The sequence below is a fragment of the Epinephelus lanceolatus genome, chromosome 8 (assembly GCF_041903045.1).
Source record: "Epinephelus lanceolatus isolate andai-2023 chromosome 8, ASM4190304v1, whole genome shotgun sequence".
Taxonomy (NCBI): Eukaryota; Metazoa; Chordata; class Actinopteri; order Perciformes; family Serranidae; genus Epinephelus; species Epinephelus lanceolatus.
Genome location: NC_135741.1, coordinates 5,339,792 through 5,366,673, shown reverse-complemented (window position 1 = coordinate 5,366,673; position 26,882 = coordinate 5,339,792). Strand labels below are relative to the sequence as shown.

The 26,882-nt window shown below is 42.2% G+C and overlaps 1 protein-coding gene across 1 annotated transcript; it reads right to left on the bottom strand.

The window, feature by feature from the left end:
• Positions 1 to 1,124: 1,124 nt before the first annotated feature.
• On the bottom strand, positions 1,125 to 8,043 carry LOC117257678 (Ig-like V-type domain-containing protein FAM187A). The gene is made up of 5 exons (XM_033627943.2): positions 7,844 to 8,043; positions 4,885 to 5,162; positions 4,074 to 4,436; positions 2,609 to 2,847; positions 1,125 to 1,351 (listed from the first exon to the last, which is right to left on the bottom strand). Exons 1-5 carry the CDS (start codon positions 8,039 to 8,041, stop codon positions 1,125 to 1,127), a joined length of 1,305 nt encoding a protein of 434 aa, XP_033483834.1. The 5' UTR covers positions 8,042 to 8,043.
• Positions 8,044 to 26,882: the final 18,839 nt, after the last annotated feature.

Sequence of the window (26,882 nt, the reverse complement as noted above, 5' to 3'; positions counted from 1 at the left end):
TGAATCAGTGTGGATGAATGAAAAATGAAAACAATTACAATTTTTGGGTGGTAACATGTTACGTGACACTGTAAATGTAATATCACCTGAAATTTTGTTGGAATCGCGTTATATTACTTCAGTACTGCTAAAACAAATTACTGTCACCCCCAACACTATATCTGTGATCTGTGACTTTTTCCTCCTTAAAATGATGAGATTAATCTTGTCAATTTATGACTTTATTCTTGTAGATTTAAGAGTTTATTCTCATAGATATATGATTTTATTCTTGTAGACTTACAACTTTATTCATGCAGATTTAGGACTTCATTCTCTTTAAAGTGGCCCTAATCCTCCTTTGTAGCATAAAAATATTCAAACATTGACATAATATTAAACATTGGCATTTCCATCTGAGAATCTAATTTGCACAGAAATATTTGGATGGAAATGCTTCCCTGTCTTTCCTCACATCAACTGAACCGTCTCTCATTTATATTTCATCAACCACTAAAGCTTGAAGTTTTTGTTTGTTTGCTTGCTTCTCTTTTTTAGTATTTTCCTTTCATCTGATTCTTATTATCTCTCTCTGTTTTCTCTCAGTTGTTTATTTCATTGCATCTCTCTGACTCTCCATGATCAGAAAAGCTGCACACCTGAGAGCACTGCACACCCCGGTGTAGACGATGCATCAGGTGAGAATATTTGGTTGTTTCTTCACAAACATGGTGGACAAAAATATCATTAGTTCTCACAAATATCCAGTGAAAGAAAGCCCAGAATACTGCAGGACGCCCATTAAATACAGGCTCTAATGTGCTTCACAGTCTGAAATTAATTTAAAAATAAAAAAGTTGGACTGTCAAGCACTGACTTACTCCAGATTTAAGTCATGGAGGCTGCTTTTGTTTCCACTTTCCATCATCTACAGTGTTTCAGTTTGCTGCTAGTCTGAGCTGATCATGTGACCCTCACCTGCGTATTTCATATTACACAGTAAACCTGCCTTAATGGGGTTTTTAATGGATCATCTGCTTGCTTTCATTTTAATAAATTAATAAAAATGTACAACTTTCACCTTCATGGAAAATAGAATGATATATTTTAAACTCTTTATTTAAGTAATAACTATTTGAGTGAATTTAATCCACGTGTGTTTCGGCGGTGTCTCTGAGGTGTCTGACTCCAGCTCTTCCAAACAATAGCAGGCAAAACACAGCTGTCATCACAGCGTATGATCTGAGCACTGTCTGAAGAGCTGTCTGGAACTCAGGATGTGATGTCACTGACTGTCCCCGGCCTAAATGGGCGTAGACCAGCAGACGTATCTCAGCAGCCCGGTGACCCTGCAGCCAGCAGTAGTAGACACCTAATTTAAAAAATAATAATAATTTAATCAAATTAAACAGCTTTGAATAAATAAAGGTGGTGATATTAGTCACATTAGGCTGAAATGAGACAAACTGGCAATCAAAACAAGAAATGGATTTCAGGAAGGTACAGACTATAGCACAGTAATGTAACACAGCATGAGTGCCAAGGGGCTACAATAGCACCGTTTCCACTGAGCAGTCTGGTACAGTTCAGTTCAGTTCGCTACACATTTTTTTATTTCCACAGTGAAAAGTTGTGGATGGTACCAATGGAACCGTTCCGTACCGTCCCCATTTTTGGTCCCCCCTCTGTTGGGGTACCTAGCACACAGATCTGGTACTAATGGTGCGTTCGTTTTGTACTCGGAGGTCGGAAGTCGGAAATAGGAATGACGTCACCTCCGAGTTGACAACAGTTTTTGCATTCTAGTTGACAATGGTGGACAAGTCGGAAAAAAAACATGGACGCCCACAAGAAAGCCTTTGTTGCCCTTGCACTTTCGGAGTACACTATAAGTGTACTCCGAAAGTATAGTACACTAGTAAGCTATAAACAATACTTTAGCAGAGTGTTTACTCACAATGTATGTGACCGGCAGCCATCTTGAATTCGTAAGTTGGGTTGATGCGGTCGCTCCGAATTTCCAAGTTGGAAATCCGATCTCAGGGTGCGTTCGAGTTTAAACTTTCGACTGGGAACCAGGAATTTCCGACCTCCGAGTACAAAACGAACGCACCATAAAAGGTGGAGCTGTGAACACTGCAGTCTGATTGGTCAGTAGAGGACGGTCACTCTGCTCAGGGTTGAGTTGTGTCTGGTTTTGAGGGTCATGTAACCACTGTTCATACTGTGGAGAGTTTTATTAGTAAACTGTAACTATAAAATGAAAGGATGTTTTGCTGCCTCTCACAGCAGCTGGAGTCTGAGAAAAAATAACTTCATTCACTGGGCCGACTGCCGACAACTTTTGAGGTGGAACATTAACTCAATGCAAGAGTTGATGACGTGAATCCATCAGCACATCTTAAATATTAATATGATCATTTTGACGGTTCCGTTACTGTTCCCTCCAGTACTTTTAGTAATGAGTGGATCTTCAAGCATTTAAAAATGTGAACTGCATATATCCCAATCCTCACTTGGAGAATAAAAAAGACAGGCATAGGGGTGTGGTTTGTCTGCATCAAAATTATCACACAAAGTAACACAGAGGTTGATGAACACGAATGACAGACACAGGTGTAGTTGGTACCTGAGTCTTGAATTGTTGCAGGTGTAAACACCAGGTGGTGTCCGGTGTCTATCAGCAGCCTGGGCGATGTGACGCCGAAGTTACGACCTGCCGAGTGTGCAGACCGGTAGATGGGTTCAGATCCTCGGTCCCAGGCCACGGCCATGTTAGGTCGTGCCCCGGGACAGCCCAGTGTCAGGACACGGTCTGCAGGGTGGTTCAGGTAGAACACTGGCACCTCCGCTGGACGGGAGGCAGAACTACAACACAGAACAGAGATTCATCACATTAGAGGTGTTTAACTGTTACACAAATTGTAACAGAGAGTGAAACAGGAAATTATCTTATTATTGATAATAAATTAATACTGATATATGATCAAAACAGGCTTTGTTTGGTTGATTTAATATTTAGTATCACTGTCTACAGTGAATTTATCCCTCAAACAAAAACCTGGGTCCATGAGGATGCTTTCTGGACAGATTCATGGTCCCCAGAGGATGGTTCCTGTTCATTTTGGTGACCTACTGACCTTGTGCCAGGTCAACTTTCTATTGCAACAACTCTTAGTTCCATGACAAGTTACATGAAAATGGATGGCTTGATTTAGCTGTGGGTATTCAGCCTCCTCAGAGGATGAATCCTCATGTTTTTAGTGTTCCTCCAGATATTTTTCTCCATCATCATTTCAAATCTAAATCTAATGCACAAATTTACATTGAATTTATATTAATACTCTCAGCAGATGAACACTTTCTATATCAGATACTGAGATTGCCATTTCATGCCATTGTTTAGGACAAGCTGTACATGCTTGCCAGTTGTTAAGGCTCTACAAAACTACCCTGCAGCCCTTTTTTATGGTGTTGGTGCAATGAATACTGCCATTTTACACCTTTAGTCCATCTTAACTATTGACTAAGGAAATGATTACAGCATTTAAACTGTAACATTGAAAATCCCCGTGCTCTCAGACTGCAGTGATTTTCCTAAATGGTAAATGGTTGCATTTATAGAGCTTTTATCCAAAGTGCTTCATCATTTGCCTTTCATTCACACCGATGGCAGCTGGTCTGACCATCAGGAGTAATTTGTTAATGGCTGTGAATCAGAGGAAGGATCGGCAGTTCGATCCCCTGCTCCTTCAGTCTGCGTGTCAAAGTATCCTTGGGCAAGATACTGAACCACAAATTGCTCCCAATGGCTGTTCCATCGATGTGTGAGAGTATGTGAATGCTTACTGAGCAGCAGGGAGCACAAAGTGTGGTAGTCTCGGCCACCAGTGTGTGAATATGTGTGTGAATGGGTGTAATCACATGTAGCATAAAAGTGCTTTGAGTGGTCTGAAGACTAGAAAGGCGCTATACAAGTGCAGTCCATATACCCTTCAACAGGTTGACATGTAGACAGTCTGCTCGAGCACCTGAGCCACAGCCGCCCCACTTCTCTTTCATATGTACCTCTATATATTTATCTATGTGCTTACTTGTACCCAAGAAACGCCATCAGAGCGATGATTTTGGAGGGTGGAGGAGCCTGAGGTGGACAAGTGACCTGACAGCTTTTGACTTCCAGCTTGGCTCCAACTCTGCTTCCCTTCAGTTGTCCAAACGCCCTGGGCACCGCCCCTGAGCCGCATGATGCCACTGTCTGATTGGCCCGTCTGTAGCGTACATGCAGGTAGTGGGAGTGGACGTAGCAGAGTCCCACACGGACCTGTTCTCCAGGTACTCCGCAGCGATCGCACACTGACCAGGGCCGGAAGCTGGTGAAGACCCTGTACAGTGACTGAGCAGAGCCGAGTCCTTTAGTCTTTGTCCTTTTCTTGCTGGTATTTTCTGTAGTGAGCCTAGGAGCATCACATTTGAATTGGAGTCAGTTAAATCAGTGGTTTATCATGGATTGCTATATCCAAAACAAAAACAGAACAAAAACATCCTAGCTGTAACACTTTGAATTTTGCAATCAGCGGTTGCTCCAAACTTTTTAAAATGTCTGCCATAGTTGATAAGCCTCTGCGTTCTTTGTCTTGGTGTCATGTTGGAGGCAAAATGTGAACCAGTTAGCAGTGAGCAGAATCAAATATTGAACATGTCTCCAGCTGATGGGATGAGTCCATAATGTTTGCAGAAACATGCTCAAGACGCCCAGACAGAATTGACTTTAGGAGTCGATACATATTAACTAGACTGCAGTGAGCTGATTTTACATATCAGTATTCATCACCATTGTCAAAAACTGACAGTTGTAATTTTCAGTTTCCAATAAAGTCACAATTGTTGACTCTTTCTCATCACCATGGTGTGAAGCTGAGTGTACGCGCCTCCTGGATGTCCAGGTCGTAACCATAGAAGAAGTCTTCGTGTACGGAGCCGCAGATATAGATGCCGGAGTCGTCGGGCCCCGCCCTGAAGATCAGCAGGCTGAAGAGACGGATGGAGAATCGACTGCGCAGGTCGCCGCTGTGAGGGACACGACTACGGTCCAGCAGCCTGTTGCCATGGTGATCAGTCAGGGCTTTAGTGTCTTTGGAGCTGCTTAGATGTTTCCTGAAGAACCACACAACTGATTGGATCTGAAACACACAGGGAACTTCATAACTGAAATGTTTCTGCTGACAGTTGCTCAGTTGATCAATACCAGAGAGTCCAATTACTTCAGCTGATGCCAAGATTTATGTCTCTCTGTTTGGGAAGCTAAATACTCCAGACATTCTCTCTTTCTGCTTCGTTTCTTCTTCTACATGTTTGTCTGACTTCTGCAAATCCTACTTATCTGTGAAGCTGACTGGAGGCCGTGGATTGCAGCAGCAGAGCAGCTTGATAACAGCTCAACAATTTATACAGCAGCTATTGTACAGAAGAAGAAGAATAGGATGTGTTTGTTCACACTGCTTGTTATGCTAATTAAATCACACAAATCCTTGTTTCTGCCTGGTGTAACTGATTTAGCTATGTATTAACTTGAGGGGATCACATCCTCTCTTTGTGTCTTTCATGATAAAAGTATTGTGTCATGAAAAACTGGACTAAATTTGTGCCAAATTTAAAAATAAATATGACCTCACACTGGGTCAATCATGTTTACACAATGACTCCGAAATGTTTTGTCTGTCATTAACGTTTTCTGAGTTGGTTCAATTTTCTGCATATCTTGCATCCGTCAAAAGCCTGTAGAGAGTCTTTTGACCAAGAAGTAGTGGTGTAACCTGGGAGAACCCATTGTTCCGAAGTCCCGTTGTTCCAAAATCATCATGATGCCCTGTGGTTAAGGTCTGGTTAGGTTTAGGCACAAAAACCACTTGGTTAGGGTCAGGAAAAGATCAGGTGTGGGTTAAAATGAAAAAGAAAGTGACACACACAGACACATAAGCCGTGAGCCTGCTTCGCCTCAAGCCTTTCCCAGCTGACCCAGAGCCGGTCGCGGCGCACCATCAAGGCAGAAATACGCCCGCCGGGAGCCGTTCAGCTCCGCGGAGAGCTCCCCACGCAACCCGGACCCCAGAGTTAATAACAGGAGGTTATGGTGTTTCACTCTCTCCTCTCTATGACACTTGTATCTCGACCAGTAGTCTACTTTTGTTGCGTTTGCTGATCCTCTATGGTACACAAATACAGTATAGCCTAGTATAATCACATATCCGAACAACGGGACGTCGGACTAATGAGATGGAGCCAGATAGCCTTTCCTCAACAGGTCAGACAGTTATATCCAGATGGATTATGATGAGGACTAGGAGGACGTAATAGAGGATGAAGACCACACACAGGCAGAAAGACAGCTCAGCCCCTTCAGGTGGCTGCAGTGCCAAATGCAGGAAAGAGGCAATGGTGCAAATGGGCTTTTACATTTTGTCTCTTTTGCGTATTTTGCAACGAATAGAAGAATAAAGTGCATCAGACTCAGTGTGTGAAGTTTCTGTGCGTAACGATTTTTATTGGATGACAGACTTTTAAAAAAGCATTCAAAAAGTACAGACTTAGGCCCTGATCACACAGAAAGTGTTTGAGCAGCTGGAGGCGTCTTTTTGTTTTTAATGATAATAGAGCTTTTTGTTCACTGTTTTTGCGTTGCTGTACACCTTACGTTTCTGTGTTGTAGGCACCTGGCGTTTGCTGGAGCACTCTGAACTCCTCGAGTTGAAAAAACTTCAACTCATCTTTTTCCCCATTGTCCAATCGGATGATTTGAGAGACGGGCCTTCTGTGGCGGTCAAGACAACAAGTTTACAGTTGGTCAGCAATGGAGGAGAAACTGGTGGTAGCGGCTGCTGGATACCCAGAGCTATACGGCCCGACGATACACAGCAGGTTGTCAGACTGCTCCTAAGTCATCCTAAAATATGCCTGGAAACGTCCATGATGGAGGAGAAGCTCCTGGACCAACTGGTGGTACTCCCCATGATCCACCCTCTTTTTAGGGTCTCATGTACCCACACAGATCTCTGTTTATCTGCTGACAGCCTCTCAGCCTCAACCAGAGCTACAGACAGTACCCTCTGCCTCAACATGTCAGCAACTACACACTGATTACTGTAAAATAACTAAAATAAATAAACGGAAGATTGAATACATGGGAGGATTAGAATAAGGAGTTGAGTCTGTGGTTGCCTGGCAACAATAAAAAGGTGCTGCAAGCATTTTTTTTCACTAGTGGCATTTCATTGTTGTTAAAAAGGCAGTGCTGTGACCTGCAAAACATTTTCTGTGTGATCAGGGCCTTAATTTGCAAAGGCCTTTTCTCTCAGACATTAGGAGAATATATTTCAATATGAAGGGTTTAAATATATTAATTGATATACTGTTGAATTATATAAACAGCTTTTAACCTGCAATTCACCAAACATATTCTTATCAGGATCCTTTTCAAGGAAAGACCATATTCGACAGTACGAGCCACTGGTTGAGTACTGTGTTTTGGACCAATGATATTTGAGTTAAGTGTCAATCACTTTGTTCCAAAGCATAATTAAAGGTTCTTTCTGAAAGTGCTAGATTAGAGGTCACCAGGAGCTACAATACATAATGTTGTTATTGCAAGGTAATGGCTGTCCAGGCAACTGCACACTGTCTGAAAACACCTCAAGACCTGATTAATTACAACGTGACCATTTAGTTCAGAAAGACAGAATTCCAAACTTGTGAGCAGGATAACATACAACAAATATCTATCAGACTTTATTAAAGTTAAATAAGTAAATTAAAGAGTGATGTATATTTGTAGTTCCAAAACATTTTACAAGGTTGGTCCTGTTACCTGTTCTGGTTTGCAGTGGCAGGGCAGCTCCACAGTGACTCCAGCCAAGTAGGCAGCGTTGGTGAAAGTCAGGAAGGCGGGGCAGGCTCTCCTCGCAAACACATCCTGCTTACCCTCAGGAGCCTCGTAGCTCCACGCCTCAAAAAACAGGAGGAGCAGGAGGAGGAGGAGGAGGGGACAGGAGGACGGAGGAGGCATTGGGCTTCACTGAGGACGAAGAAGGTTCTCACAATTTAGAAAAGTCACGACTTCAATAAGATATTTCTGCACAAACACTGAGAAACCTCCGGTGTGTTTGTTCTAACATCTGAAGAATGTTACTTTCAAAGCAAAACAACTCTGATGGAATCCGATGAGCTCACTAAGGACCCGTCTTCTGTTGTCAGCGCAAACATTGTGAAGTTCAAGACCAGGCTTCTTACACTTTCTGACAGAGCACAAACTCTTCATTTCAGCAGTTCCCAAAAGATTTCTATTGCTTTTATGTCTTTTGTTGGCTGCATTAAAAGCAACAATCAATGTCTCCTTTGTTTTGAGGACATTCTGGCTACAGTTTATCTTTCCGTCTTCGTCTCAATAAAGTTAAACACCTTTAATTCTTCTAAAACATGTCCAGCATTTCTACTTCATTGTAAGCCGTTTCTTTTATGTAATACAGACAAACCTCTGCTGGGCTTAGCCTTGAAGACATTGCATTATAAAAGTGTGTCACAGAGGTGTAAGTTAACCACAGTAATGGAGCGATCACACCGAGATGAAACGCCAGAAACGCAACGCCAGTAAAACGATTGTTTTCCTATAATACGGCGCATTTGACCAGCGTTCAAGCGTCTTTTTAGACGTGCATAGATGCTGAAAAGTTAAAATATTTTCAACTTTTTGAGCATCAGACGCCAGTAGCTAGCGCGCATTGAATAAGCGCTTCCAGCGTTTCAAGCGTCTTTGAAGCGTCCGCATCTCTAGCGTCTCATTTCTGTGTGATCACCCCCTAACACTGCAAAGCTACTCACAGTCCCAGTCTGTGAATTACTGAACAGTCATGATTGGTCACTGTTACATCATGCTAGTTATCGCAGCCATATTAGAAATCTTGGCCGGTCAGTCCACCAGTTTGCTCCAGACTGAAATATCGCCACAGCATCCTGTAGAGGTATCTCAGTTTGCCGCAGTGCCATGAAAGAAGACATACTTCGCCTCAGGAAAAATCTATTGCGCCACTGCAGAGCTACACACAGCTCACAATCCAGACTTCAGAGTTTGTCGATGTGGGTGAGCTTTGCTTCAGTCACTTAATTCATCCTGCACTGCTGCAGGAGTTGCGCAGCAGGAGGTTGTTGCTGTAATATTATAAAGCAGAAATAAATGAGTGCGATGAATTGGGTCCCTGCTGAGCTGCAGGTCTGTGTATCATCAGGCCTCAGGCACAATGACTGAACACAACACACTCCTGACCAACTTCACTGCCTAGAGACACAAACAAAACTCGGATGATGTAAGCTGGCAGCCTCGGCTGAAGGCATGCACTAAAAGATGATTTGGCTGTGTGTGTGGGTGTGTGTAAACGCACGGTACAGTAGTTTCAGGGTGGAATTTTCCAAACAATACAGAATGTGTCAGGGCAGCAGGATGACTAAGAGTGTGCTCAGAGGGGTAAACACTTCAGATGACACCCTCCTGTTTTCCATTAACTAAATGGAATTTTGTTTATTTCCAAAACAACAAAATCACATGGCCAGGGGCATCATGGAAACTGTGTTGGACTCAGTCTATTTCGGAAACACACAAGTTTCATTTGGTGAATACTAATATTATAATTTAGCTGGCAACAAACACCAGCACATAAAACAACAAATAAAGCAACAGTCTTAAAAATGAGACTGAGTCACACCAGCAGGCCTGATTTTCATTTGACATTGCAAGTTCTGGGTCAAAGGGGACCTGTTAGATTGTTGGATTTTAATACAAAAGAGTAAAAACCACATCATGCATGGCAGGTAATTTTGTAGCTACTCCACACACAAAAATAATTAAGGGAACACTTAATCATCACAGTAAAACAGCAAGTCAGTTAAACTTCAGGGATATCAATGTGTCCATTTAGGAAGCACAAGTTATTGTGAATCAGTTTCAGCTGCTTTGGTGCAAATCAAAGTGACAACAGGTGCAATGGAGAGGCAAAAGCAAGACAACTCCCAAAAAGGGAATGGTTTTACATGTGGTGTCCACAGACAGTTGCTCTCTCCTTATCCTTCCTGACTGAGTCTTCTCTAGTTTGGTCTCCTGCTATTGTCCTTGTCACTACTGGTAGCATGAGGCGGTACCTGCATGGCACTCGTAAGAAGGTTTGCTGTGTCACCCAACACTGTATCAAGAGCATGGAGGAGAGACCTGGAGGAACAGGAGGAGCACTGCCAGAGCCCTACAAAATGACTACTGGTGTGCATGTTTCTGACCACACTAGGGATGCACCGAAATGAAAATTTGTGGCCGAAGCCAAAGCCGAATGATATTAAACGCTTGGCCGAATACCAAGTACCGAATACCGAATATCATTGTTTAGTTTTTCATTAGTTTTTGCAGCTGAACCCCTTCCAGATTAGTGTTGTCACGGTACCAAAATTGGGACCCACTGTGCGATACCAATGAAAATATCATGGTTCTGAGTAGTATCACGATACCACAGCGAAAATGAGGCAGATGTGCCTTTTGTCATTTATGAAACGATAAATCACTTTTCTATAATACATCAATGATATTTCAATGGAATAAATTACTTATTGACTTATTCATACTTCAAAAACAGCATCAATAAGTGATTAACATAGGGGGGATCAAAATAAAATAAATAAATGAAATAAAAATCAACCAGCCACCCTCCTCCCCTGACAGTCCCTTGATAAGTAATGAACGAAAGTGCGGTGAGGTTTGTGGGCCGTTACTGCCGGAAAGAGAGAAATGTGAAAGGCTCGTTTCTCCTCTGACACATCACATACCTGTGTTCAGCTGGCTCGGCTGTTCAGGTACTTCTGGACAGTCATGACACCAAGAAGAGGATATTATTGGAAACGACTTCTCTGTCGCCCGGTAAGCCGATGGCCGCCGTAATTGACAGGAATACATTAACATTACTGTCTGTGTCTGTGACCCCCGTTCAACCCACAATCGGTGGGATTCGCCTTTCGTTTCTGCTGCTGGTTGAAATCTGTAGGCTGCTCGCACAGCGTGCTGAATGATTTAAGCCTATTTTGCTTGCTAAAAACTATTTTTAGTCGCAAATGCGAGTGCCGTGACAGATGGATCGCCACACTACCGACATTTTATTCCGCCCGTCACGGCACGCTGTTTGATTGCATTATCAAAACGCCGCTATTATTCGGCCTTGCTTTTCACTTATTCCACCAAATACCGAATGTGTGTTTTTTTGCAATATTCGGCCGTATATATTCGGTTACCGAATATTCAGTGCATCCCTAGACCACACTGTCAGAAACAGACTCCATGAGGGTGGCATGAGGGCCTGACGTCCTGTAGTGGGACCTGTGCTCACAGCCCAGCACTGTGCAGCGTGAGAACACCAGAATTGGCAGGTCTGCCATTGGTGCCCCGTTCTCTTCACAGATGAGAGCAGGTTCTCACTGAGCACATGTGACAGGCGTGAAAGAGTGTGGAGACACCATGGTGAGCATTATGCTGCCTGTAACATCATCCAGTATGACTGGTTTGGCAGTGGGTCAGTGATGGTCTGGGGAGGCAGATCCTTGGAGGTCACACAGACCTCCATGTCATAGCCAACAATACCCTGACTGCTGTTAGGTACCAGGATGAAATCCTCAGAGTGACTGTCAGACCCGGGCCCTGGGTTCCTCCTGGTGCAGCAGGCCCTGGGTTCCTCCTGGTGCAGCGGGCCCTGGGTTCCTCCTTGTGCAGCAGGCCCTGGGTTCCTCCTGGTGCAAAGGGCCCTGGGTTCCTCCTGGTGCAGAGGGCCCTGGGTTTCTTCTGGTGCAGGACAATGCCCGGCCTCATGTGGCCAGAGTGTGTAGGCAGTTCCTGGATGATGAAGGCATTGATGCCATTGACTGGCTCTCTCGTTCCCCTGAGCTAAATCCAATTAAGCACCTATGGGACGTTACGTATTGGTGCATCTGACATCGCTAAGTACCACCACAGACTGTCCAGGGGCTCGCTGATGCCTTGATCCAGGTCTGGGAGGAGATCCCCCAAGACACCATCCGACTCATCAGGAGCATGTCCAGGTGTTGTCAGGCGTCAGACAAGTACGTTATGAGTTGCCATAATAAAAGACACGCAGCTTGGATCAACCTGTGATTTCAATTTTTTACTTTGATTTTCTATGCCATTTTGAACCCAGCCCTCAGTGGGTTGATGATTTTGGTTTCCACAAACTGCTGTTAAGTCTTTTTGTTCTCAACAAATTAAACAATGTGCTTTGGGAAAGATTTTCAACTTGAAGAATTTGTTTATCAAGATCTGATGTGTGATTTAAATGTTCCCTTATTTGTTGTTTTTCAGCAGTGTATATAAAGATACAGAAATCTACAAATTTAAGCAAATGTGCCAATTCAAACATATTCACAGATTGTAAGGGTGTGTTTGTGTAACAACATCAAAACTCATAAAATGTTTGATGCTGGGAATAAATCACAACACTGATTTAAAAACACATTCACAAATGTCACATATTTATGTAATCTCATATTTTCAAAAGCTGCTTTTATCTTTAAGATCCGCTCTGAATTTGTCTAAATGTCAGAATGTAAACACAGTTATTCAAAATGTTACATCAGCTGTTTTTCTGAGAAAGAAAACAAAACAGCGCTAACCCCTACCCTATGTTTCACCAGCATGCTGCCTGACTCATTCTAAAATAGCTTGATCATTATATATTTCTTTTTTATTTTAGCATATAAAAACCTCCTTCCTGTTGCTGAGTGAGTGATTACACAAATGCATTACAAGGTGGGAACATGTTGCCATCACTTACCTGCTGTCAACTACTTTTACCACTTATTTCCTGTGAACGCACACTAGTTTGTGTCATCACAGGACATTGTAGTGACTTGTAGTGACATTGATTTCTTGATTTGCTGACCCTTCACCCTAACAGTAAATCACTATGCATTCATTTTGCAGTATAGGGACATCGTGCACAGAAGATCCGAATTCACACCTGTAATTTTTGAAATTTTTCATGGATAGACAATAAATATGTGTGCAGCATGGGCCTGTTTTCATCAGTTTTGACAGTTTTCATCATAAAGATAAAAAAAGAAAACAAACAACACAGGAGGTCCCTGCAATGTCACTGTGTGACTGTTGTCCCCACATAGTTACTAATACAAGAACACACACACACACACACACACACCCAGTCATCCATTCACTGTGCTTACAAAACAAGTTCTTTCAATTAAATAACAAAATATATGTCAATTTTATCTGCATTTACAAAGGACTCACAAAAGCATTTTCCGCTCTGATGGCCCTGATCGACAGGATTACATCATTTTACTGCGTCTCCCAAAAGCATGACAAATTAGTGTCGAAAAAGTTACAAAGATATCTTAGTTGGCTGTGGGGTTATCTACCACTTGGTTGAACAACAATCTGGCAGTGTGTGGTTGAGGAGCCGGAGTAGGAATATTGCAAGTTGATGAGCTGATGGATGAAAACAGGGAAACCAGGGAGGGTGACCACGCCAGCACACACACAGAACTAAACAGGGGGAGGAGGACAGACAGGATCACTGGGAAACCCACAAGTTACAGCAGTGCCATAACATAGTCCACCCAACTGAGGACAGGATGAAATGTCCTCACTTTCATTGTCTAAAACAAAAAAATGGGCCTCACAAAGATAGGACAAGCGCTCACACACACATACACAAACACTCCTCGTTCACAGTTGAGGATAAAGAGGAGGTACGGAAATGTATTACTGTTGATCTCTTTTCTACAGACACCCCTTTTTCCAAACTTCTGCTCCTCCCCATTCTTTTGTCATTTCTCTTTGCCCTTCCTGTCCATAAGCTGTAGCCTTAATCTTAATCTTAATCATCATTTACCATTCTGTTGGAGGCACCAAACACGACTCCATCTATGCCTCATCAGTCTCCATCTCATCCTTTTATTCCTCTCATCCACTGAATCCCAGTAGCTACACCCTGATCCCACAACTCAGCCCCTCTGCCTTTGCTCCCAAATATCCATTAATTCAATCCTCTGGTCTAAACAGCACATCCACTCCCTCCATTCAGCTCCTGGGATTTTTCCAAACAACCTTTTCTTCATTGTTTTCATCATCTGTCCTTGCCTCGGTCTCCTCCTCCTCCTCCTCCATTTATCGACTCCATCTAATAGCATCCATTCTGAGGCTGGATGTTGAATAAGACTCAGTCCTTTGACATTTCCCCCCTGTTACTATTACCCCTCCTCCTCTCACAAAGGTCCATTAAGTGCTCTGCACCACCCAAACGTCTTATTCAGCCCACTCCTTCCTCCTCTTCCTCTAGTTAGGGGCAATCATTATTTTATGCAGTAACTAGCAATTTAACTTGTGCAATTCTTGTAATCAAATATGCTCTCTATTAAATCTGTCTGGCCAACACTTTGGTCCAGTGTGAGACATTTCAACAATCAATGGTGGCATTTACATGTATACAATCCTTTGTAGATATTCATGGTGCCCAGAGGATGCATCCCGATGCTTTTGGTGATCTCCAAAGCTTTCTTCTGCCACCACCATCAGGCCCATTTTCACCATGATCACAGTTTAAAACAACGGTCATCTTCTTAGAGTCAAAGAATGGTTTTTGATTGATTTTTCAACCCAGAGTAGTCATGTAAACAATGGACAAGTGTGATAAAACATTCAAACAATGTTGTGAAGGGGAGTGGGGGGGGGGCTTTTGTTTCACGTTGATTTTAGCGGCCCCTGTGGACAAAAGTGGTAGTGTTTTCATGAGCACCACTAGCCTGGAAATCCAGACCCAAATCTAGAAAGATTTAGGGTCTGGCCATGAGTAATGAAAATGGCCCAACTCGAGGGGCGGCACCAAGCATGCGTTTGTAAATATCACTGCACGCAATCGGATAACACTACGACCAATCAGGACAATACACGGGGTGACGTATCCAGAGCGCTACCAGCAGAGCTAACTGGTGGATTAGACTCTTGCCGTATCCAGTTGGCAAAACAGCAAAAACGTCCTTCTTGCAAAGGAAAGATTCGAGTGCCGTCTTCTGTTCCTCTTTTAGAGAAAAAGCCAAGTCTAACTCATTCACTGTAGCGGCCAAAGCTGTTTCAAACAACTGGTGTTCATCCGTAGCCATCTTGCAATGTTTACTGACTGATTCCGGACTTCGTCGTCGCAGCGCTGTCGTCATCTGTTTAGCTCGCCTCTGGCCCGCCTATATCAGATACACCGATGTGATTGGTGCAGCTCGGCTCCAACGGCATGGGTAATGAGCATCATTACTGATTGCCAGAGTGACTCGCTGAGCAAATTCAAATTGTGCTCTCGTGAGAACTTTGGATTTCCAGGGTAGAGCACCACTGCCTCCTGCACTAAAGACTTAATCTGTTTGATATCTGCAAAACTTATTCTCAATACTAGTTTTCTTTTTTAAACACAACTGTCTGCAGCTGTTGCATATCATTGTAGTAATGTATCTATTCATTGGTGTAATGTGATGATGGTAAAACAAAGTTTGTTTTAGCAATGCAACCATTGCAACGGGTGCCATATGGTCGTGTCGTGAACTGTCACCTCCTGTCCCTGTATCATACTGCTACGAAAGGTGCCATCTGGCCAACTGGTGGACTATTATAACACCACTAAAGGCTCAGTCCGGCGGGGTCCAAGCGTTTTTTGGCGTCTGTGTCTGATGCCGAAATCACTGACAAAGCGGTGGTATTTCAAATCACATGAGTCTCTTCATTTGTCAACACTTTCTCACTCAGATCTCGTCACATATTGACATCTGGTCATGGACTTTCCACGTCCACATATGACGTCCAAGGTACCCTTGGTGCGTTGGTTGTTGACGTTCTGCGACGCCGTGTCAAGTTCTGCCTGTTACATACATTGTCCTCTTTCAAATACACAGAAAAATGTAATGTTTACATACTGTCTCTTTCAAAATAAATGCACTACATTGAAACAACACTGCAATTCGACGTTTTCTTCCTTCATCAACAAAAAAACGTGGTTAAGTTTAGGAAAACAGAACAGGGTTTGGCTTTAAAATCCAACAGGACACGAACACCACTCTCTCGGGTGAAAGTAGGTGTTTGTTGGACCCATCTACCACCACACCCTCCCGCTCCAGTTGGACTCCTCCACCTTAACTTTCATCCTTGTCCCACTGCGTTTCCCCCGATGCCACAGGTCGCCATTAAACTGTAACGACAACCGGCTGCGTTTCATGCCGACATTTCTGACGCTGCACTGCCCAAGCATCGGATTTCAGCCACTTCAGAGTGAGACCGGGCTCCATCTGTTGAATGACCGACCACGGTTGACTTGTGTCTTTACTCATTCTCTCTTTCTGTTCCTTAAGCCTTTCTTTTTCTCTTTGCCAACATTTGCTGTAAAAGTAAGCTTTTCGTGTCTGTGTGTTGTAAATCACTTCATCTGATTCGGTGCGGATTTGGATCCAGAAACAGGAATTAATAATAACTTCATAGAAATATAGCCGGTCTTAATGCTGACAGTCTCTCATGTAGAGGCATTGATATCAAATTGAACTCAAAACTCCTGGGGCCGGTTGCACCAACTGGTCTTAAGCCTGGTCTTAAGCTAAGTCGGTCATAACTTGGCGTTCTAAGTCCGACCTAATAGTTACGCCGGTTGCACCAACAGGGCTTAAGCCTTCTTCTCACTAAGACCAGGCGTAAATCTTACGCCTAGTCAAGAGCAGGCGTAAGGTCATTATCAAACTTGGTTATGGCACGTCTCATCCACTGTCTGTATACGAGCGGGCATTTAGACAGGAGAGGGTAATTAGGGACAGAAGCAATTGGACATAGCCTATATAATGACAAGGAGCTGATTGAGTGGTTTCAATTCGGCTGCAACACAGCACTACCACTGGCCTTCTCACCAGGCACAGGAATCCTCCCCAAATACGTCAACAATGATGTCACTGTAAATTGAGGTTTTCGGGGAGGACCCCCGCCAGTTGGATGATTTTTTTGGATGAGATGTATTTTTTGCCTTGCTGAGAAGATCTTTCCACTTCTTCCTCATGTCAGCCTCTGTATGAAGGCAGCCAGAGTCTGAACACGTATTGATGTGCCCCGTTATCTCTGCCCATACCGACTGTTTTTTCTTATTCGTGATACGTCTGTGCTCGCTGTACAGCTTGATTAATTTTCTAATTTCAGTGTCGGTAAAGTTTTTCGTTGATCCTTCATGTTTTCTTCAAATCTTAAACTGTAAATAAACTGTCAACACAGATGAGAGGGGCTCTCAACTGTCAATTGTCATCTGTCAAGCACACGGGGTGATTCAGTGGCGCGTCATTTAACGTCACCGTGCTCCTCTAGGCGGGCCGTGAGGGGCATTCCAGGGGCATTCACATGGACGCGCACAGCTAAAACCAGCGTAGCTAAGACCAGGCGTAAGCCCTGTTGGTGCAACCGGCGTAAGTCCATTCCTTAAGACTGGTCTTAACAAAGACCGTCTTAGGAGTTACGACCAGGCATAGTAAAGACCAGTTGGTGCAACCGGCCCCTGGTAGTTGCTTTAAACAGGAGAGGGGAAAAACAAAAACATGAAAAAATGGCTGGTGTTAAAGTGTTATTTTTATTTGCAACAGTCTAATTTTATGTATCCCAACAGTCAGAGACAGTAATTTGTCTGCCCACCTAACACTTGCACATTTGCTTATTGAAAAAAATAATAATAATGATTGTGTGGAAGTCTGAGCGTGTGCTGAGAGGCTGCTGCATATTAACCTTAAATATCAGGCACCAAAACACTTTCGCTTTCTGAAACAGATGACAAACTGTTCCTCCCTCCCTCCTATTTCTCCTCCTCAGCCCAACTTTTCCTTCTCCTCTCATCATCTCATCCATGAAATCACAGCACTCATTGAAGCATCAAATGCGTTTCACTCCTTCACCCCTCATTTTTCTCTTCCCTCTCCTCTATTTATCTTCCTCCTCTGCTCCCTCCTGCGCCCTGTGTATACCCTGCACAGACTAAACACACAGTGCAACCAAACTCTAATTGCCAATTCCTGAGACATCCTACAGACATGTTTATATAACTGACATTTACTCCACTGTTAAAGTTTAATGTAGTTACATCTAATCAGCAACCTTCTCCTCCTCGCACGGATTTCTCCTCCTGCTCCCTGTTGAATTTTGAATGTCATTTCAACCCAAAACAAAAGTTATCATTTTTTGCCTTCTACCTTCTCTCTAATTTGAATTCTTTAACCTACTCACCAAAAATCTTATAAATGAGACATTAATGCTGACAGTTATTAAGTTATACCCTCAGTTTACAGATTCATTTTGTTCCTACCACACAGCTTCTATTAATTTCTGGGAACATTAGTTTGCATAAGTTATCATTATTGGTGGAAATTATTTAACTGATAAATTGTTAAATCAGCAAAACAAACACTAAAACATGGATATGATGAATGTGGTTGTTCCTCCTGTGGAAAAGGTTGTTTTTAAGGCCTTAAAGTTCAGATGTCCTTGAAAGTTCAGGTTACATTGAATGCACCATCAGGGAGTTTTCAGAACTGCCTCTGATCAAAATGATAACACAACCTTGAACAAGAAAATGAGGATGATCATGAGTGGAACATTAAGTTCAATCTTTTGTATTTTTCCCAGTTCGTATAATATCTTAGAATCAGCCCCCCCACAAATGACATCAAGTCCTTAACGTCAAATTGCGTAAGTTAACGTAAAGTTATGGAGGTTAGGTTGAGGTAAGTAAAATTACTGTGGTTAGAATTCAGAAAAAAACATGGTGACCATGTACAATAATATGACTCAAAGTTCACTTGAAGTTTACGTGGTTCCATACACAGGTCTCCTGGGGGAAAGTCCTGTGTTTTGTGACCCATCCACTGCCCCGACCTGCCCCCCTAACGGCGTTGCCTGTCAATGCATTGGTCAGGTCATCCCAGCTGTCCAAAATACGTGAGTTATGCAATTACTGGCTCATGATCACGTAGGATATGTACAAAGGTTGACATAGGATATGTACACCATGAAATGAGGTTGAAAGGTCTGGTAAAAGCTAGTGCAAGCTAGCGAGCAGTTTAAGTTCTGTTTGTAGTTTGTTTGTGTCAAGGTTCACGCTTATTAGATGGGTGTAACAACTAGTCCTACAAATGAAATACCAAATATTTAATTTGTCTAGATGCCCCCTTAAAGGACAAAACAAGCAAAAGACATTTTCTGATCCCCTAGCGACTGTGTGAGCATTTCAAAACAGGAAAAATAAAACAGTTTCATACGATAACAACAGTATGGAAGCCAAATCAGCAGAAGAAAATGTACTCTACATGTCTGCAAACCATGGATACATTACATTTGTATATTTCACATGCATCATACCAACTTTTCTAAAGTGACGTGATTACATGTTTATGAGCTGAGGTCCACAGTGGGAGGTGGAGGGGATGATGGATGGCGTGACACCTATGTGAGACAGCTGCCAAGCTGCAGACTACAGTTTCAGACCAACAAACAACAAAACTGGATGTTTTTTAGCAAGTCATCAGTGGCAATTTAGGCTATAATTGTGCCACAAAACTCAGGTGAAGTCAGGACTTGTGTGCATACAAGAGGATGCAAAAAATGTAAATACAGAGAGGCAAAAGGCCAAGTAGACAAAGCTGGAGTTGCTTTTCACTTTTGCTGGCAATGCCAGTTACAAACAGTAGCCGACAATTGCTGCATTATTTACCTTTCTTCATCTACATGAGTTCAGAAATGCTCTCTGCTGAGAAGGACCCCAAGAACCTGTGAGATGGACTTGTGTTGAGAAAGGTTTTGGCAAACTCCTATTTCCAGGCTCAAGATTTAACTTTCATGCTCAATTCATCATCTTCACTCTTCTGAACAAAGTAACATTACTTCATCTTCTTGACTGTTTCTTGTCAAGAGGACGATGAAGCTTTTATCATGTCAAACAGCTTTCACAGCTCTTTCACAGACGTTGAAGTACTACAAGTTGGGTTGTTTCAGTGTTTTCTAGGGAAGAAAGGGAAACTTCTCACTAAAATCATTAAACATAACCACCTGTCATCTTCAGTTCTTGTCCATTTAAATCTTCAGAGCCCTCCTGAGTGTAAACCAGGGACGATCATTTCGCTGTTCAAAGTTCTGTCTGCATATTTTATTCATGAGAGACTTCGCTTAAACACTTTCCTCTCTGTGAGTGTGCATTTAGTGCAGGGCTTGATAAGATTTTGGATTGGACTGCCAGACTTTATGTATCGATCTGTCCTCCTTCTACCTTTTATTTATCACCTGCAGCTGTTCTTTGAGATTCAATGAAGGACTCTGGGGACAAAGTCGGAGAGCTCAAGCAGGAGGCATTAGATGCAATCAGCTAGTCTCAGACAATGCTGCATTAACCTTAAAGCTGTACTACTTTCAGCCTCATTAATGAGGAACCTGGTTTGCTGCATTTAAATTCTGGTGTTGAGTACGGGAGGGCAGGACATCTGATTTGCATGCAAAAACAGATAACTTGAATTTTAAAGATCGATGCGACCGTCCTTCCAGCAGGGAGTGTCCAGAGGAACCTGGACTGATCAATATAAGACGTTTTTCCAAAGTCGTCCCTTTGGTATCGTTTGTTAAAACGAGTTGAACCCTCACCCTTCTCCAAGTTAGCATTTATCACCTTTGCTGAGTAACTTTGTTTCACTAGTTTTTCTAAAAACTGAAAACATGGGAAGTAAATTTATGTCCATATTCCTAAAGGTTCTTTATACACAACACAATCACCAGAAAAAAATGACATTGTACACTGCAAACCACAGATACTTTACATTTATGTGTCATTATGTAGCTTTACATTTAAACTTTACATTTCATCAATGGTGTATTCAGCATGTGGTTAGGTTTAGGCACAAAAACACCTGCCCAGATAGCACACATACATCTGGCCGACGTTGGCCCGATGTATCAAGTTTAGATCGTTAAGATGTAGCAGGGAGAGCATTTGTTTATTGCCAAGACATCGCTGTCGGCCTTTAATCGAAAATGACCACCACGCGACGTTCAAACGATCAGTAATAGAAGCTGCGCTCAGTAGGCGCTCCTTCATTAATATTCATATGCTTCATTAACTACGACCTTTAGTCATTTAGGTCGGACTTTTCAAACTACAAATATTTTACCATTCAATGTGAGAAATCAATGCTAACATTCAAAAATAGCTGACTGTTACCCTATTTCGTGTGTAAGTGTGCACAATGAAGAGACAAAAGTCAGTTTGACAAACTTTATTTTCAAATTTCCACAAACAATATCTGATGGAAGACAGAAAAGACGATGAGCACATAACTTCAAGAAACAAATCCCAACTTCACCACTGTATTTTTTTTTTTTAGCATTTCAGCTGTCTTTTAGCCAGATTGAAGGCTTTGGGTCCGTCACTCTGCTTAATTTAGTGTTGAAACTGTTAAATAACGGGATCCGTTAACTCTGTTAACTGTTAACAGCAGCTCAACAATCAGTCCTTCATCTCGGAAAAACAGTGGTTTCAAAACTGCGCTATTACCTGTAGCCACTGGGTCAGTTTGCTCTGCAGAGGAGGAGACCTCGACTGATAAATTGCCCATAAAATCACATTAACAACATACCGAAGGTATCCTTAAACTTCACTATTTGACCTCCGTGCTCCTCTCCGCTCCTCTCACCCACACTTGAGCAGGGCCCCGGAGGTCAGGCCAGGGGGCCACGGGACCACGGGTGGCAGCTCCGGGCACTTCCACTTTAACCCAGAACGAGTGCTCACAATAACCAGATGAACAGATAATGTCAACTAGGCAAAATAAAATGAAAACACCATCGTTGTAGCCTGTTAGCTAACATGAGCTAAACTGCTAAACTAGCTAATAGCTAACGAAAGATAACGTTAGCTGGTGGGGACATGTACTATACACCCAGTCGTGCCTCGCCACTCACCAGGAACCTATTTTAACGGTCACAGAGGAACAAAATAGCTATTTTCTGCCAATTTATTCCAGTTAGCTTACCTGAAACCAACTGCGATGAGATGCTGTGTCCTGCGAGCTCATTTCCAAACAAAGACCGCAGATTTGAAATTCAGCCTCTGGCGACTTCCGTATGTGGGCAGACATTCTACGGCACTGGGCCGACCCAAAGCCGACGTAACAGAGACGTTTGATGAGCTGGGACAAAAGAGTATTAAATTTAAAGATATCCGCCCATGCGACCGACGCTTGTCAGATGTTATAAATTCAGGGCCGACGTGTTGTCCTCAGGCCGACGTCGGCCCAATGTATGTGTGCTATCTGGGTGGTTATGGTCAGGCCTGCTGTCAAGGGTGGTCAAAGGGTACAGTTGACCCTGACCAAGGAGGGACATGAAAAGGTCTATGGTTGGTCTATGGCTGCAATCTGACTAGCAATGTCGGAGTGCCTCACCAGAAATCAGGAGCTCCTTATAGAAAAGTCAGAGTACAGAGAGAACAAGAAAATGAAAGGAGCAGAGAGGCAATGAACAAAGGTTTGACAAAAGCAGAAGAAGCATTAGGTATGACAGGCAGAGCTGATGGTGAGAGGTGAGGTAGACTCATTTTTAGCAAATAAAACCTGCTGTGCTGCTCAGTTTTAAAGCTACACTGTGAAGACACTGGTTTCAATCTAGAGGACGTAAGGCATCCATTGGTTCCAACCACATTAAGCTATCTTGGTGGAAAGGGGGGTAAATAATGCTCCAAAGTTACCCTAAATTTTGGTGAGGGGAAAAAGAACACTGCCTTTTTTCAATATGGTGTATTTAAACATTTCTGCATACTGACGTCCCTGAACAGTCTTGTGATTGCATTAATTTGGTATGACTGGAAAACTGACAGTTTACAGTCATATGTTCTTTGCACTTCTTCAGTTCTGCACACCATTTAACCAATATACAGCAAGAGTAGCCTCAAGACTGAATGAATAGATTAAGAAAAAATATTAGGCCTACTTGTTCAATCATGATTTAATCTTATTATTAATACCTTGCAGTAATTTCCTCAGTCAATATTTGATTGACTTTCTCTAATCATTCACTGGAGGGTTTGTTTTTTTTAACCCAGGACAAACGTGTGACCAGCTCTGCTTTTCAAAATAAGAAAATAAAGTCTTAACACAGAGTAGACACAGAATACATGCGGAAATATGAATCATTGGATTATATTTACCAGAAGTATAACATTTTTCATAGCAACAGCAATAGTGTGGATGAGGTGCCTACTTTAAAAAATGTTGTCCCCTTGCACATGTTTCCTAATAGTTGGCCTGGTTCTGATTAAGAAGAGATCATGTTTGGGCTTAAAAAGCACGGTTTTGGTGGCATACTGTAATTACAGCTGGAGATGCCCTCAATGACTTGATAATATACATCTCATATTGGTGGCACAATCCCGGCCAGAATGTAGCAATGTCTTGGTAAAAAGCAAACAAACAAACAAAATCCTTTTCAGGGCTCTATCCCAATAGGAAGCACAGCAACGACATGCTAAAAAACAACTGTTTTGATGGAGTGGAAGTCGACATCTCCCCCCTCCTTTCAGAGGTGGCTTGCTGATATGAGATCAGTCATACGAATGGAAAGACTCAGGGTCACAAGGACTAATTCAGTTGGAAAGTTTTTGACTATTTGGGGCCCCTTCCTTGCCCACTCGGATGAGATCAGGACAGATAACTGTTAGCTTTATTGTCTATCTATTTATTTATTCATTTATGTCTTTGTGTACTCTAATCTTTTAACTAATGTCACAGATGTTCCCCTTTAATTTCATTTTACATGTCTGAGCCGGAGTGTTATTGTTATTCTTGTTGTTATGTCCACTTTTCTTGAAAAACTGCAGAATAAAATTGTAAAAAAAAAAAAAAAAAATTCAGTAACAGCCCCTAAACCCCACATGCACCTTAACCTGTAAATGTTCCAGCAGGATTTCCATGTCGGCAGCATGTGGGAACAGGAGTTTTCCATGCAAGACACTCTAGGATCTATAAGGCTTTAGGAGGTCCTTTAGCTACAGGTCTTTGTGGGAATCAAAGCAGCAATGTTTCAATGTAAAACGTTTGTTATGATGTAGAGCGAGCAAGCCGACCACTAGACTCACAAGTCAGTCTTTAGACGCTTTGCTTAACTAAAGACTGATGACTTTCTCCCTGATTTTGTGTTTAGATGGGCGGATACAATTTCAGAGTTTAAAAAACTCCCTACGTTGCAGAACCAATAGTAAATCCGCAGGGCGGTCCTTCGGTGGCGGTGGTGGTGAACTCTTGTGCTTATAAACATAGTCCCACTAAAAACACGTGTAGCGGTACAAAATGGCTCAGCCGCGCTCGCAGAAAACGCCGTCAAAGTTAGTGGATGTTTGTCGCGTTTGCGGCGACACATTCTCGCCAACTAAAAGAAACAAACATAATCTTTTACAAGGCCATGACTCATCCGTCCGGCCGGACTATAGAGCTATATATATATATATATATATATATATATATACACATACTGTATCACCGTTTAGACTAATCCGATGTTTGTAAAGTCTATAAACACAATGATTGAATTCATTCTTTCATTGTGAAATTTCAATTTCTTAGCCGTTAGCGGTGTCTGTAATAACTCATTCGGTCCGTGAAAAAAATATTTTTTCCAGCGGATATCTTAGTTACAACATGATTGAGCTAGCAAAGCAGTTTTGTGTTGCTATGTGTGGTATTTATTCAGTTTTGGGAAATCACGATGTCTAGAAAGCATCAGCTGACAGGGACAGCTAACAGCAGCAGCAAAGCTAACATCAGGACGTCATCTGTTAAAAGCCTCCCGTTGTCGGACACGACATGAAACTACTCCAGTTAGCTCAATCATGTTGTAACTAAGATATCCGCTGGAAAAGATATTTTCTTCACCGATGAGCACGCGTTTGATAAAACGGAGTTAAATCTCTCAGCATCCATTTACAAGCTCTCTGTGTGTTTGTTTCCTTGAGGACGAGAAAAGGGGGAGCGCACATTTCCGAGAAGGCGTGTCCTTTTCAAAAATACAAGAGGCGTTGCTTTGTTGCCGGCCGTTTTCGCCGGTGTGTTAAACACTCTTTAGAAAGGAGTGTCCCCAGACTATCAGAAGGCGGAGATCTCTGATAGTCTGGTGGCAAGACTAGCCAACCACAGGAGACTCCGAGGGTTTGTGCTGACTGGGACTCAGCCCCTGAAAAGCACTACATCTAAGACCTTCCTTTAGTCTGAATATCACACTATAGGACAAACAAAATGCATTTTGCATTGAGAATGAGATTAAAAATATAATCTGCTTTTTTATAACACCCCACATAAAAAAAAAAATGGGTAAACAGCAGCAAGGCTGGAGACAGTGTGAGCACATGAGTGCCAATCACATGTATAAAAATACAAACATTCTGGGACAGGGTTGTTCAGGTTCTTGAGGAGATTTTATGCAACAAGATGGATTGTTAACCTGGGATTTTTACACATTGACAAAATTTAAATGGACATCTATCGCTGCAAAATCCTGATACGTGCATGTAAAAAGGCAGGACAGTGGCTAAGAGAAATATACTCCATGGAAAAACTGACTGATGTAAGGACTACAGCAGGAATGCTGGGAAAAATGGACTAGAGACTCAAAATGACTATGAGGAGAAGCAAATGAATACAAAGAGACACAAAATGACAACAAAGAGACACAAATGACTAAAGACACACAGATACAAACACACACAGTGACTACAAAGAGGCACAAAATGACTAAAGACACACAGATACAAACACACACAGTGACTACAAAGAGGCACAAAATGACTAGAGAGAGACATAAAATGACAACAGAGAGACTCAAATGTCCTACAAAGAAACACAAAATGACTACAGAGACACAAAAAGATCACAAAGAGACCATAACGACTACAGAGACAAAAAGCAACTACAAATAGATTCAAAATGACCACAAAAACACACAAAGTTACTACAAGGAGACAGAAAATAAAGGACAAAGAGGCACAAAGTGACTATAACGAGACAGATTTATACAAACACACACAATGACTACAAAGAGACACAAAATGACCTCAAAGAAATTCAAAATCACTACAAAATGACATAAAATGACTACAAGGAGACTCAAATGTACTACAAAGAAACACAAAATGAAAACACCTAATGACTAAAACACACAAATAATGACTACAAACACACAAAATGACTATAAAGAAACTCAAAATGACTACAAAGAGGCAAAAAATGACCACAGAGGCACAAAGCAACTACAAGGAGACTCAAATGTACAACAAAGAAACACAAAATGATCACAAAGAGACCATACTGACTACAAACACACACAAAATGACTATAAATGGACAAAAAATGACACAAAATGACCACAGAGGCACAAAGCAACAACAAAAAGACACAAAATCACTGGAGACTCAAAATGACTACATGGTATTTTTCTAAAAGTGACCAGCTGTAGCTTTAATGTGTTATTGTGTTAGTTCATTCGGTGATCGAACCCCTTTGCTTTGGTAACTGAACGTGCTAAGCGCAAAAGTCCTCGCAGTGGTGAAGATTAGCTTTTGGTTTCACTGTCAGCTGCAAACCTTCAGTAACTCATAGTAACTCATTAGCATATTTGGAACCATGTGAATCGGAATGCATGTGAGCATCGGAATTCCAGAACATGGTGTCACAAAGACTAAATTCTAAGTTCTAAATTCTAAACTCACAGACACAGTAAGTAGGAGTCAGATCTGACCCAACTTGTCAGTCCACTGTGCACAAGT